This window comes from Diadema setosum, chromosome 13, assembly GCF_964275005.1.
Source record: "Diadema setosum chromosome 13, eeDiaSeto1, whole genome shotgun sequence".
Taxonomy (NCBI): Eukaryota; Metazoa; Echinodermata; class Echinoidea; order Diadematoida; family Diadematidae; genus Diadema; species Diadema setosum.
In genome coordinates, this window is record NC_092697.1 from 3,591,897 (window position 1) to 3,607,254 (window position 15,358).

The following is a 15,358-nucleotide window of genomic DNA, read 5'->3' on the forward strand; positions in this document are numbered from 1 at the left end:
GCTACAAGAATTTTGCAAAACTATAATGGCCCCATTTTGTAATCACGGGGGAGCATAATATAGGCCCTACACTATCGGAAACGTTCTTAGATTGCAAAACTGTTTTCATAATATAAGTTATGCCTTTTCGGCTAATATTTTGTATTATCGTCATTACCCAACTGCGATCATGTTATATCAGTGTTATTTCACACATTTCTTATGCATGATAATAAGTGTCAATTTCTGCAGGTGTATGTAAATCATATTTTACTTAAAAAGAACAAAAAACAGACAGCAGGTGCAATAATCGATGCCATGAGGGCTAAGGATTTTTCAAGTATAGGTATCACATAGTTCTCATCTTGATCTTGAGAGAAGGTTGCTGAGGAGACACCTGTTGTTTACGCAGTCACATGAATAGGGAAAGGGCAGTGGATATGATTTTTAGTCATTCATCAGTATTGTTTCCACTCCACGTTCAGCCACTACTAACTGAACATTGAGACTTGTTTGAGTTACAGAATGGACATCTCTTCATTTTTGTGGTGTTTCTACGCGGACTGCTAGTATCTCCCCCTTACTCTCGGCTCTGCCCCTCTCCCTTCCTTTCTTATTCTAATTTTCGAAAACTGGTGAGTGGGCGAGCAAACTCTTGAGACAAACACAGAAACAAAATAACAAAAACAAATATGGCGGGTGACTCAAAATAAAAGGCCATTTGAAGAAGAAACAAGAAAAATAAACAAATGGGAAAGCGGTTTCGCGTATCCACGGGTGACACAAAACGGGCCACCAAAATTATATCCAAGTCCAGTTCGAAATACACAGATTCCTCGCAGTCATTAGTACCAAGCTAGCTCGACATGACATGGCAAACATTAGACAGAAAGATTCGTCTGTCCGGAGGAGTCTTTTAGTTTTTTTGTTTAGGAGGGGATCCGGTGAAGTCAGACGCAGTCTCCGCGGAACATATCCCCGACGACCAGATACAGACCGATCTTTCGGTCAAGGCAAACAAACTAAAACTTCAGTAAATGGCTAAGGGCTAGCCACACTCTAAAGGGATTTAATATTCTGATGTGGGGTACGTCGTAAGCCGCTGGCTCGCTGTTGTAATGAGTATAATGAGTGGAATACTGAATCTTTTGAAACGTATCGTATAGGTGAGACGCTCAGCAGCGTGTCTACGCCGGCGTTATTGTACCCACCCTTAGTGACGACAATTTCGCTGATGATGTAAACTCAGTGCACGGTACGCTCGCAGACGGCCAAGCAAAGTGCGAATTGAAAAGGGAGCTAGCGAACTCCATTGCTGAGCGCCCGTGCGCAGGGATGGAGTGAAGGTAGACTAGATTCTAAACTTTTCTCCCTTTTTTTTTACATTCCTATCGTAATGGTACAATTTGTACGAGCCTCGCCAAGCAAGAATCTTGAGAATCTGAATAAATTCTCAGGATTGCACCAACATAATGCTTGAAGCAAGTAGTGCGTATCACGATTTTACGACGGAAAAATCAAATAAGTTCAGAATGTAGACTATGTCATAAGCTGTATCTCAATCCTTGTACACTCAGCACTAGTACTAGTATCATCATTCAGGACCATAGAAGTAGGGGTGAGGTTCTTTTAATGTACCCTGCGTGAAAAAAGGCTACACGTTCTAGGTGAATTGCAGTGTGTGTGCGTTCGATCGAGCCCTACGTATGCGACTGCTAGTAACGGTGTGAAATCCCCGTGTGTGCAGCATGCAGCAGCGCGAGCGGTAGTTACGTGGAATATTGTGTACATACAGCGAAAGTAACATCAGTACTCAGAGTCAGATATCAGATGGACGATGTTCAGAGCTGATGGATCTAAATTATGACAACGGATCCAATAAGTGGATGTTATTCACCCTGTGATATGGACTATCGTGGAATCACTGTTTTTTCTACGCAATCGTGAAACGTCTCGTGAAGGAACGATGATAAACGAAGTGGTGCTCGATTTCGAGTCCACGTACCGCACAAGGACTCCATACCCTACCGCTACCGGAGGTTGTGGGGAACAGAACGATTGCAAAACCCACAATCACAAGATTCGACGGAAAAGGGATAATTCACCTATCGGGGACAAAGTGTGGAATTCCCTATCGTATTTCTCCTTACCGAGTATGTATAAAAGAAATAACATAGTTCCTTTTGTTGTGTATCTTATTTTTCTACGTGCTACAAAACCGTGTCATGTAACAGATGCTTTATTGATAATCATTTCACTAATCACAGTGAAGGAATTTTGCGTGTGTTGCATATTTCATTTCATTTAGGATCTATGTAGCCGCGTGTATGTAGTAGTAGTACCATGGAGCTAATAACAGAGTGGCTCCATGGTTGTACACTGACTGACTGACTCTGTACACTCACGACTTCAACACTTGCACTTTCGCTGTTCATGTTGGCAGTGATTGTTTCTATTGACACAGGGTCGCGGAGGCATTCATTCGGGGGTATGTCTACATGGAAATCCATTATTGTAACATGATTGATGATTATCTCTAGAATTGTTTCATTTTCTTACGATTGACGATGGACCTTCATATTTTCGGTTCATTTCGGATGTATCGTCTACCATGCCACGGGAGTGATATTGTCTTTTTTTACATCATCTGGTCGACTATGAAAAGGACGTTGTAGACATGTACTAGTAGCTTCTAGTACTTGTAGATCTGCATACATTTTTACAAGTCAATATATTATCCACCAGCAGAACTCTATAGATAATTAGTATCAGACCCTAGTCATGGAATGCAGAAATTCAAATAGCTCCATTTTCGGCAAACATCTGCTACCTGTAGTAGACGAAAAAGGATCACCAGCACTCACTGCACCACTAGCTATTGCTCTACAAGTACAATGTCAATGACAATGTATACGAATATGAATACTAATGCTAGTTTTTATCATATAATCACCTAGAGTTTGATCTAGGCTTACCATACTTTGGTATAAATGATGAGAATGATGATGGTGTATCAAATTTGTTGGCATGTCTATATATTGCTGCTTGTGGCATAATACATTGTAGAATGAGTAATATCAAAGACATACATACAATGTATGTACATTAATGTAGGACCTATTAAGTATTATAGTCATATCCAGGGTCTTCCATTCTGAAACTTTCATCATGTGCTCATTAATACACGTATGTTCTCATTAAATTTACTTGCAAAGAGACAAACAAACCGAAACTAACTGTGACTTTACGATGCACATCAGAGAGGGTACTTTAATTGAAATCGGATCTATGACTCTGAATCGGACAGGATGATTAAATGTATCTTGAGAAGAGAGAAATATGCCCGCAGATTTACTATGCTTGGATTAATCTCGACAGTCTCTATCCGGGCAGTTTACAGAGTCAATCGGAAGACACTGAAAGAATAATCTGGTTGTACGTGAGAGGATTTTATCTCCCAAACCTTCGTCACGGGTGTGCTTCGGGTTAGTGCCGATTGATCGTACTGTATGTTGTGAAGAGAATCTTTGAAGCATCCCCTCCCCCCCCCCCCAAATAAAAAGAAATAGCAGTGAAGTGATACAGAAATCCTCGATTAGTAACACAAAATTTGGTCTAGTATAAAGTGCGTTTTAAAGAGAAGTAGGCCTACGTTCATGACGCGTGCAGTTGTCACTCCCACGTCACTTGACAGTTGTTACTCGCACGGTGAATGACTCAGGTAGGTAGTAACCGCAGTTATTACAAACGGTGAACTAACCACTTCCCGTCTCTATGTACGCCATTCGTGTGAGTGGCAAGCCGTGTCCTTTGATCTGGACCGGATCTCTTGATATGGATAGAAAAAACAAAGATAAATGCTTTATAAGCCATCATTCCATGATTATCTCAAGTACACATTGGTACAAATAACCTTTCTGTTCTCTTAGTTTGTGTATCAAATCTAGGCACTGCACTCGTCTTCAAAGCGGCATGGTGTATTTCAAAGCTTGCCCGACGTATACAGTTTATTGTAACCATGTTTATTATCGTAATTATCATCGTTTATCATTATCATTATTATCAGTATTGTGTCATCATCATCGATGATATATGTGTATCTATAGATTGACATTTCATGATTATACTACTGGTGCAGGATACTCATGTTATATACCGACGATATTCATAGAATACAACAATATCCGACAATTATGGAGCTGCAACCCTGGTAGAGACATTAATCACGCCTGACAAGCCTCGCCACGAACAGAATTATTGAGTAAATTAGTACTGTCTCGGTGTCTGATCACGGTTTCAGAACATTGGGATGATTGTCAATGACAAAAAAAACAACAACAAGAAGAACAGAACGCAAGGTATATAACGTTTGCTTCTGAAGGAAAGAGAAATAGCTTGGATACGACTCTGAAATTCATTGGTCAGGACCTCGAAGACACCAAACATCTTGAAGTGATCCTGACAGACAGTCTGGACTTGTAATCGACACATGACCATGTGCAAGCTAGCCTGTGCATTAGCTTGAATCATAGGCACATTCAATCTCGTATTTATCCTGGAAACGGCTGTGCATTGGCATCTGTTTACATCGACTGTAGTGTATCTATAATGCAGTTTGGTCTCAGGGAAAATTGTACAAAGATTGGCATGGTCAGACTACAAACAAACAGACAAGCAAACTAACAAACAGCAACATTATCATGGAACAGGAAAAAACAAACAGTCCAAAGCAAACTGGGAGATTAGTACTCTTGGTAGACCATCTCCCCATCCTCCCTCCCCCCCCCCCCCATGGCTCTATGCCTAACTTTATGAACAGACCGTCCAAAGTGCACAGTAACATATAACATAAAGTATCATTTGAGTGATGTAGCCTTGTACACCGTCTTGGACGGATATTCTCCATCCAAGTACCCTGTATAATGTCCACCATTGGCGTCGCGTCATGAATGAAATCAAGACCTGCCCGGACCATTGCGCATCCCAAAGCCCAAAACAGCATTAAAAAAAAGAAAAAAAGATAAATAAATAGAAAAGAGGACAAACAAAAACAAAGACAAAAATACACTAAACTATTTTTTTTTTGTTATAAGCTCTTAGTTTTATCCAGATTTCTAGCTTTCTCGAGATTTGTAGAAGGCACTTAATCGATCAGAATATAAATTAACGCAATTTAATTGATTTAAGCCATCTTATAGCAAGTAAAATATTCTTATTTGCATCACCAAGAAGGTATTCTTGGTATCACACTTATCATTGCATAGTCTCACACTATATAGTTTGTGTTTATTTTACTGGGCGTTGTTCCTCCTGTGCCTCCACGATTGTGTTTCCGTGTATATGTTATCAAATATCTAAGTGTATGCGGTAATCAAATATCTCCATATCGCGGTATGATGGAATAGGAGCAGTCATTTATCGAACATGACATGCAAACCAAAGGAGGCGCTGATTTAACACCGCCCAACTCTCCCAGTAGTAGTAGTACACAAAAATATTATTTTTCTTGCTGGTATGGAAATTAAAAATCATGTTTTTCAGGTCTACAATTTTGCAGCTGCAACATTTTGTTCCCGGAAGTCATTCAGTGTTCAGGGGGTGTTTCATAAAGCTGTTCTTAAAGTTTCGAACGACTTCAGAATGACTGCTGATCAGTTCTTGTGCTGAATTATTGAAATTCTGAAATTGTACAGAACTGATCACCAGTCGTTCTTTAGGCGTTCGTATACATATCACTTTAAGAACAGCTTTATGAAACACCCCCTGTTACTAGTATTACAAGGCTGCTCTGCTTTGATACAGAGGATACAACGTGTTCATTTACGCTATCGAAAAAGAAAAAAAAAAGAAATTATTTTAGGGAAGATCTGTGCGCGTCAGGTCATGTGATACCTTAATGTGCTTTGAATATGACATTATATTACCCAATCTCCTCATTGTAACTATAGCGTGAGCAGTTGCTCCTTGATTTATTATACACTATACTGTTTAATAGGAAAACTGTTTTGCTGAACTACCAAAACTCTTCAGTTTCTACAATGTAGGTCCGACTTCGATGAAATACCTGCAATATCGTTCGTCCGTCTGCATTACTTTTCCTCTGTTTTCACGAAGGCCATATATTATGATACACACAGACTGGTCCATGGCTGAAACATGCACCAAGCGTTAGTAATTTCTCTTTCTATTCTTGCGGTGCCGTATGTTGAATGTGCCAAGACAGATCGCCAAACTGAATATGAATAGAATATTATCAGATTGTTATCCCCCACCCACATGGGGGTATTATAGGAATCATTCTGAGGTCGGGTGGCCGGTCGGTTGGTCGGTCGGTCGGTCGGTCCGTTGCAAAATCTTGTGGATCGAACTACTCTCTCATTTTTTGAGCAATTGACCCCAAATTTGGCATGTGTGACCGCTATCAAAGGTAGATATGCAAGACATCTTTTTTGTTAGTATCGCATGCGTTGCCATGGTAACGGCATATTTTCATCAAAACTTGTGGATCGAATGTTACGACCAAAATCACTCTGAGAATGATCGCACAAAAGAAACCATCAACTAATGTTCAGGCGATTTATTAACAGTGATATTGTGGGTACAGACTCGTAATCGGTTTTTACATCAGTACAGTAATGATCAATAGAAACAATCATGAATCGGTAATGACATCACTTACACGTGTTACATCCACATCTTAAATCACAAGGTCCATATAGTCCCCTGGTGATGTCCAACTACGATGTTCGATGCACAAGTGAATGATCCTTGATGCACCGATGAATGATTCCTCCAACGTAAATCCAGAGGCACCGTTTGCAATAATCCACGTTATAGATCCAGGGTATAGGTCCACAGCGAAATGTGCAGAATCCAACGCTTTGACGACCACGTCCAGTCGATGCGTTGAATGATGATTCACTTTATAATGTCCAGCAAGGAATCCAGCCCGTCACAGCTTTGCCGTAACAATGTCCGTTGACATTAAAATATGGAGTCTATCTCCGATGTAGGCAAATTAGTTCTCTGCAGGCAAAATGTCTCCCAGGCCTTATCTCCACAAACATAACAGGTTAGCAGGTAACACAGGACTGACTATAACAAGTCGCTTCAGAGCCAGAAGTGACGTAACTCTCAGAGCAATGGTGTTAGGTACTCTGCCTACTGCAGAATTTCTCCGGTTTTTATATCTATTCACCCCTTTCTAGTACATTCTGTAATTTTCTCCAACCTGGGGCCACACACTTGAACATACTAGCAAGTCCAAGTTCTAGGAATCCTGGATGACTCACTGCCTAACTATGTGCATAACATAATTGCCAAAAATAACTACCAATCACATTGGGCTACAGGGACAGTGGCTCACTCAGCTAAATATGTAAGCACTTCCCAGAACATTCTGGAATGGGTGAAATTATTCTAGATTGAGTGAGCTATAATGTATTTCCTGTCACATGTATGTACTGTAGTTACATTGTATTCCACCTAGAAAATTCTCCACTCATCTGGTCAGCCTGTATGTACTATATCTATATCATATAGAATGTTCTCCATTAATCTGGTCCACCTGTGTACATACACATTAAAACAACCATGCATGCAGTACATCATACGTACATAACTGCTAGTGTGTACATTTGTGACACGAACTACTCTCATTTTTTGAGCAATTAACCCCAAATTTGCCATGTGTGACCGCTATCATAGGAAGATGTGCAAGACACTTTTTTCGTTAGTATTGCGTAATGCATTGCCATGGTAACGGCAAATTTTTAAAAATATTGCATAATGTGGATCGAACTACTCTCTCATTTTTTGAGCAGTTAACCCCGAATTTGGCATGTGTGACTGCTATCAAAGGGAGATGTGCAAGACACCCTTTTTGTTAGTATCGCATAATGCGTTGCCATGGCAACTGCATATTTTCATAAAAACTTGTGGATCGAACTACTCTCATTTTTTGAGCAGTTAACTCCAAATTTGGCATGTGTAACCACTATCAAAGGAAGATGTGTAAGACACCTTTTTCGTTAGTATTGCATAATGCGTTGCCATGGCAACGGCAATTTTTTTTTGAGATCTTACAAAATGTGGATCGAACTACTCTTTTATAGTTTTATAGCAATTCAGTTGAAATTTGGGATTATTTTTTTTTTGTTTGTGAATAAATCTGTTGCCGTGGCAACAGCAGTTGGTTTTTTTTTTGTCAATCATACAAAAATATGTGTATTGACCTATAACTCCCCGAGTTCTTGAGTATTTGACTTCAATTTTGGCACATGTAATCACAACAGTATGTAGATGTGCAGAAACACATCTTTTGTCGATGTTAAACAATGCGTTGCCATAATAACAGCATTTTTTTTCACTAAAAAGAATGCAAAAATATTGTGGATTCAGCTAAATCCCTCAGTCTTTGAGCATACTGTACATGTATGGCTTGAAATTTAGCATATATGTGACGGCTATAGTACATAGATGTTCAAACTTTATATTTCGTAACAATGCGATGCCATTGTAACAGCATAAAATCCTGAATGAAAATCGTACAAAAATACTGTGGATTCAGTTATCTCAATCAGTCTTTGAGCACTTGGCTTGAAATTTGGTACATGTGACCGCTATAGTACGTATATGTGCAAACTTAATCTTTGTTTTTGTTAAACAATAGGGTGTTGCCATAGTAACAGCATTTTTTCAATTAATACAAAAATAGTGTGGATTCAGCTTACTCCCTCAGTCTTTTAGCATTTAGCTTGAATTTTGGATCATGTGACTACTATGGTACATAGATGTGCAAACGTAATCTTTCGTCATTGTTGAACGATGCGTTGCCATGGTAACAGCATATTTTGAATGAAAGTCATACAAAAATACTGTGGACTCAGTTAACTCCCTCAGTCTTTGAGTATTTGGCTTGAAATTTGGCACGTGTGACCGTTATAATTGTACGAAGATGTGCAGACTTCATCTTTCGTCATTGTTGAACAATGTGTTGCCATGGTAATAGTATATTTTGAATGAAAATCGTACAAAAATGTTGGTTCAGCTAACTCTTTCAGTTTGTGAGCATTTGGCTTCAAATTTGGCACATGTGACCATTGTATTACCTACACTAGATGTGCAAAATATATTCATCTTTCGTCATTGAGAAATGTGTTGCCATGGTAACAGCATATTTTGAATGAAAATTATGCGATGATATGAATTCAGCTAACTCCCTCAGCTTTTGAGCATTTGACTTGAAATTTGGCACATATGACGGCTGTGATAAATAGTTGTGTAAAACTTCATTTTTTGTCAATGTCAAACATTGTGTTGCCATGGTAACAAACATTTTGAATGAAAATCATAGAAATTGCTGATTTTCTTATCTTACTCCCTCAAGTTTTGAGCACTTGACTTGAGATACAGTGTGGCACTTGTGACTATCAGCAAAATGTTTAACAATACAATACATTGCCATGGTGTCTTTTTTTTTTCCAATAAAAAGCATACAAAGTAATTGCTGGTTGAGCTAACTCCCTCAGTGTTGGGAGGGGATATTAATCACATTGAGTGATAGTTCTAGTTACGTTTGTTTGTTTGTTTGTTTTTTCTGTTCTGTGAAACACAACGAACTATTTTGTTGTAATCTTTGATCTACTTAAAGGGATTACCATTTGCAGGTGAAACAAAAACCCAGCATTAGTGCTTCAAAATAGTTTTAAAATGTGAGATAGGGATAGAACCAACCAATGTAAAATATGAACCAGTGTAATCGATGTTATTTTTAAAGGGATGGTACAGTATTGCGGTCGTGATTTGGCAAAAAGGTGTATGTCTGCCGTTTTACAGCGACTACAAAGCTGAGAAAATCGACTTTAAAGTTTTGGCAGTTTCCTTGACCGTAGAAGCCACCTAAACTGTGCAACGCTCAGGGATTCAATTCCATGATTTAGTATACACTTCAAATTTCATTTCCTGATAATTTTCTTGCATCTAACTTTAAAGAATACTTCAGAATTAGCACGTTTAGCATGTTTAGAGACATACACCTTTTTGCCAAATCACGTTTACAGGGACTGCGACCCACGCTATTTTGGCAAAAAGGTGTATCTTCACATACACCGTAAGAAATCATGCATTTAACTTGGCAAAAAGGTGTATGTATAGAGATACACCTTTTTGCCAAATCACGTTTACAGGGACTGCGACCCACGCTATTTTGGCAAAAAGGTGTATCTTCACATACACCGTAAGAAATCATGCATTTAACTTGGCAAAAAGGTGTATGTATAGAGATACATCTTTTTGCCAAATCACGTTTACAGGGACTGCAACCCACGCTATTTTGGCAAAAAGGTGTATCTTCTCATGCACCGTGAGAAATCGTGCATTTAAGTTGGCAAAAAGGTGTATATATAGAGATACACCTTTTTTTGCCAAATTAAACGATAACAAAATATACCAGAGATTTTGTAGGGAGAAGGATGTATGTGAGACCATTTCTAATCAAATGTTAACTCTTGACAATCTTTACTTCATTATTACAAAAAGATTTAAAAAATAACAATAAAGAAAAATCCAGGATGCACAACTTGTTCATCAAACATAGAAAAATGTGCGCAAATTACAACTCACCCTAGAGTCTAAATATTAACAAAACATGGTCTCATGGATATGCATGGTTAAGGATTACAGCTGAAGAATTTTTCTTCTTCCTTCTCCTCCCTTTTTTCCAAAAACTTCTACTTCCAATGAGATGATTCATCATATTTTTAGCTTTGTGCCCCTTTTTTTCGACAAAAGGTTCGTTTGTTTTCTCTACTGAATGCTTTAGCAAACAAAGAGGCAGTTGTTTGCACATCATGTATCTGTTCTTAAAAACGCAGTTATCATGCTGCTCCCAATTTTTGCAATAAATTCAATAAATGTGAAAATTCAGGTAGGATCATTTAACTGTTTGCATCCACTGAGCACTTTGAGCAGTACATCCAAGTATCATTTCCAAAGACAGGGACACATCTTTCTCTAGACCTTTGTGTGTAACTGCCACTAAATGTCTGTTAGGTAACAGCCCCATACGCATAGCGTAATGGGTAGCCGATCTTACAGTCACACAGCACACCATTACACTATATACTAACTATACACAGCCCAGTCGCTGTACATGGTACGTCGCGACAGGGCTGTACGCGCGCGACCACCAACCACTAGGAGAGCGACGTAATCGTATTACGATAGCTTTGAATTTTGATACTTAACATCATTTTTGTCACCTCAAACTCAACGAGTATACTTTTCAATATTTACTCTACATCTGATGCTATCAGTATTCAAATGTACGCAATGAAACTACCGAAATTGATCATCATATCCAGCATGTCCACACGGTACACAATCTTTCACGCCAGGCCTAACTATACACAGCCCAGTCGCTGTATGGTACGTCGCGACGTACATTACCATGTACAGCGACTGGGCTGTGTATAGTTAGGCCTGGCGTGAAAGATTGTGTACGGTGTGGACATGCTGGATATGATGATCAATTCCGGTAAGTTTCATTGCGTACATTTGAATACTGATAGCATCAGATGTAGAGTAAATATTGAAAAGTATACTCGTTGAGTTTGAGGTGACAAAAATGATGTTAAGTATCAAAATTCAAAGCTATCGTAATACGATTACGTCGCTCTCCTAGTGGTTGGTGGTCGCGCGCGTACAGCCCTGTCGCGACGTACCATGTACAGCGACTGGGCTGTGTATAGTTAACTATGTACAGGCTTCTACATGCAGTGCACAGCACGGACAGTGCAGGGATCACTGTCATTTTGAAGCGTAGAGAACTCTCATCCCACAGCCACACTTGCCGGAAAAGCTGTCATTTCAACAGAAATGCTAGATTTTACGAATCTGCGCATCTAATGGCATAGAAGTGGCCATAGAAGTCTAGGACAAACGTTAGATCTGAACTTCTAGATATTAGGTTCTATCTACTCACCGACTAGCAACAAGGAGAAACTTCTGCAGTGCAACGGGCTGCCAGTTTTAAGTCAGGAGCATGGCCCGCCACCGCACCGACCGGTGAAACGGTACACATACATGCCAGCAGCACGTATAAACAACAGAGTATATAATATACACAGAGTATAAAAGATACACCTTTCTGCCTTATCATACTTCGCAACTATAATTCATGATTCATTCGGCAGATGGATGTATCTAAAGATACACCTATCTGCCAAATCTTTAAGCGCTCCCCAGCGTGCACGGTTAGAGGTGTATCTAGAGATACACCCTTTTGCCAAATCATGTAGTTCTCTATCCTGGTACGTCATTGTACGTCAAGGGTGTATGTAAAGATACACCCTTTTGCCTAATCAAAAGCAGGAAAATTGATAAAATAATACAGAGATAGCCCCAAGTATCTCGGAAACAAATGATCGATGACTTACGAAAGTTGGTCACATGAAAATTTCGGCATCGAAAACCCCCCAAATGGTAAAAACCAAAAACATGATATTTTTCAGACATACACCTTTTTGCCAAATCACGACCGATTGGTAGAGATGAGAATTGGGTTTTTAACTTTTTGCGAGATACCAAGAAAACACTTATGAAATAGTACAGAGCATACCATTCTAAGAGGAATTCAAAGTTTATTTGATGAAAATCGGGTTTGGCATGACTGAAACGTCCAAATACAAAGTAAAACAAAGCAATCGTAAAAAAGTGTGGGTCCCACACTTATTAGAATCGCTCGGTTTTGGATATCTCAGCCATTTCAAAACCATTTTTCATCAAATAAAATGTTGAATTCCTCGTGGAATTACATGCTCTTTGCACTTTCATATTTCATAAGAGGTTTCTCATTATCTCACCAAAAATGTTAGAAACCTGAAATTAAGTCTCAACCAAAACTATACAGTCCCTTTAAGTACACAAAATGTGAACAAAAAATGTTTCCAGACTTAACCGTCTACAGTTATGGTTTACTGAGTAAAATAGTGATATCTCCTTATATTTTAGGGTTATATTATATATTTTAATGTTATATGGTAGGATGTTTTGTGATACAACTGACCTACACATATGCATCAAAAATAATATTTTGAACATTTTTAAAAATCACTGCTCCCAAATGTAAACATGACCTTTAAACATCCCTGGCCTATATGTTGTGAGTGATGCGAGAAAAATTCGGTCTTATGCATGACATCGATAAGAACAACAACAACAACAACAACAACAAAACAACAACAAAACAACAACAACAACAACAACAACAACAACAACAACAACAACAACAAAGAACATAGGGAAGGGGGTGTTTCATCATCATAATTATTACTATACTTTCACCTTGATCCATAAATGTATTTTTTCACTGCCCACGCCTGCGCACTCCCGTTATATGAAATTCCAGATAAATCATCCAAGATAACGTCGGTGATAATGTCAACAACAGCTGAATCCCACACATCCCTCTCGGCTCTGCCACACAGTTATGTTATTGTGTACTTTTCCGCCCGTTTTGCCAATATTTGTACGTCCTTTCTTGGTTTATCGATTTATACGTTGCCTTATTTGATTAAACTTTCCGTCATTCCATGCACACGTTGAAAGTATAATTACATACACGTTGTATGCACCGGTATATGTGCGCACTTCGCAGACAGGGCAGGCCCTATGGCTTCATATTGCTGGGGGTAAATCCTTACAAAACATTCAGAGGTTGCACTATATGATAAATACGAAAATTACGAAACTTTGGCATGTTTTTGTTTTTGTTTTTTTTTAATGAAATGTCGATATTGCTCACCACCAATTTCTCGGGATTGGATGCGATGATGATGTTATTGCCTATAATAACCAGCCCTTCTGCTTGTTTGTTTATAGAGTTACCATAAAGATATTGTTTATAATACAGGCGATAAATTATCAACTACCCATTTAACCCCTTGTTGTTATTATCATTATTATTATTAGTATTATTATTATTATTGTTATTATTATTATTATTATTATTATTATTATTATTATTATTATTATTATTATTATTATTATTATTATTATTATAACCCCAGTCCAAAGACAAAGGTATTATCGCAATCTTTAACTTACAGTTGTACCTCGACCTGAGTAACCTGCATGGAAGGAATGAAAGAGACTGAAACCTAATTACTTTCACGTTGTTGTTCGAGGTTTGTGTGGGTTTTTTTTTATCCCGTCTGCGTACAGCGGAAGCGAGACATAGGCGTCATTATTCCGTCATCGTCGTCGTCATCCTCGTCATTGTCGTCGTCGTCGGCGGCAATTTGGTGTACTGCAGTACTCTCAATAACTTTCCTGAGCTTTGAACTATGGCCACCACATTCACACCGCAGGTATCATCACCTAAGAATGCTGGTCACGTTCGAATATAGGTGAAGTCCGACAAGGTCAGAGTTCAAAAAGTCAATGAACTTTCCGTGGTTTACAAGCACTGTAAAGTGGTGAACTCGATAACTTTCCACAGCTTTGAGCTATGACCACCAAACTCACACCACAGGTACATCACCTTAAAGATGCTAGTCAAATTCGACTGTTGGTGAATCCCGAGAAGATCAAAAAGTCGATCAACTAACCTGACAAGCACTGTAATCCGAAGTATTGTGGTGTGCTCTCAATGTACCTTTCCAGGTCTTTGAACTGTGGCCACCACATTCGCACCACAGGTATACATCACTTAAGATCCAGGTCAAGTTCGAATATTGATGAAGCCCGACAAGGTCAGCTGTCAGTAGGTCAATGAACTTTCCGTCCAAAGTTTTGAGCTATGACCACCAAACTCACGCATTGCATATACCGCAGAACAAGAATTCTGGGACGTGTACATCACCTAAAGATGCCAATCACTTCGAATATTGGTGAAGTTCGACAAGGTCAAGGGTCAAAAGGTCAATGAACTTACATTGACAAACACTGGTACTCACAATATTGGGGTGTAGGACCTACTCTCAATTATAGCTTTCAGCTCTGACCATCAAATATGTAGGCCTAGGCCTACACTGTACTATATAACGTACGATACCTATAGAGACGACGGTCAAGTTTGAATATGGGTCAGGTCTGACAATGTGAAAAAAAATAGGTCAAAAGGTCAATGAACTTGCATTGCAAAACACTAAAAATACAATATTTGGGTGATTATACACTGTCCTCTCAATAACTTTCCACAACTTTGAGCTATGACCATTTAATTCACACGGTTAGGTACGTCACCTAAAGATGCCGATCAAAATAAATGTGAATATGGGTCAGGTCAGACAATGTCAAAGGTCAAACGGTTAATGAACTTACCGTGATCACTTATGTGCACTCATCGTGTTGAGTTTAGACGTGAATTTGGTCTTTC

General features: G+C 38.9%; 1 protein-coding gene across 1 annotated transcript in view; it reads left to right on the top strand.

Annotated features, from left to right (window-relative positions):
* The first annotated feature begins 1,804 nt into the window (after positions 1 to 1,804).
* Positions 1,805 to 15,358, top strand: part of LOC140236992 (CMP-N-acetylneuraminate-poly-alpha-2,8-sialyltransferase-like) — a 55,444-nt gene continuing 41,890 nt past the window's right edge. The window contains exon 1 of the mRNA XM_072316939.1: positions 1,805 to 2,132. Coding sequence (XP_072173040.1) covers positions 1,946 to 2,132 — 187 coding nt within the window. The 5' untranslated portion in view covers positions 1,805 to 1,945. The remainder of the gene's footprint in view (positions 2,133 to 15,358) is intronic.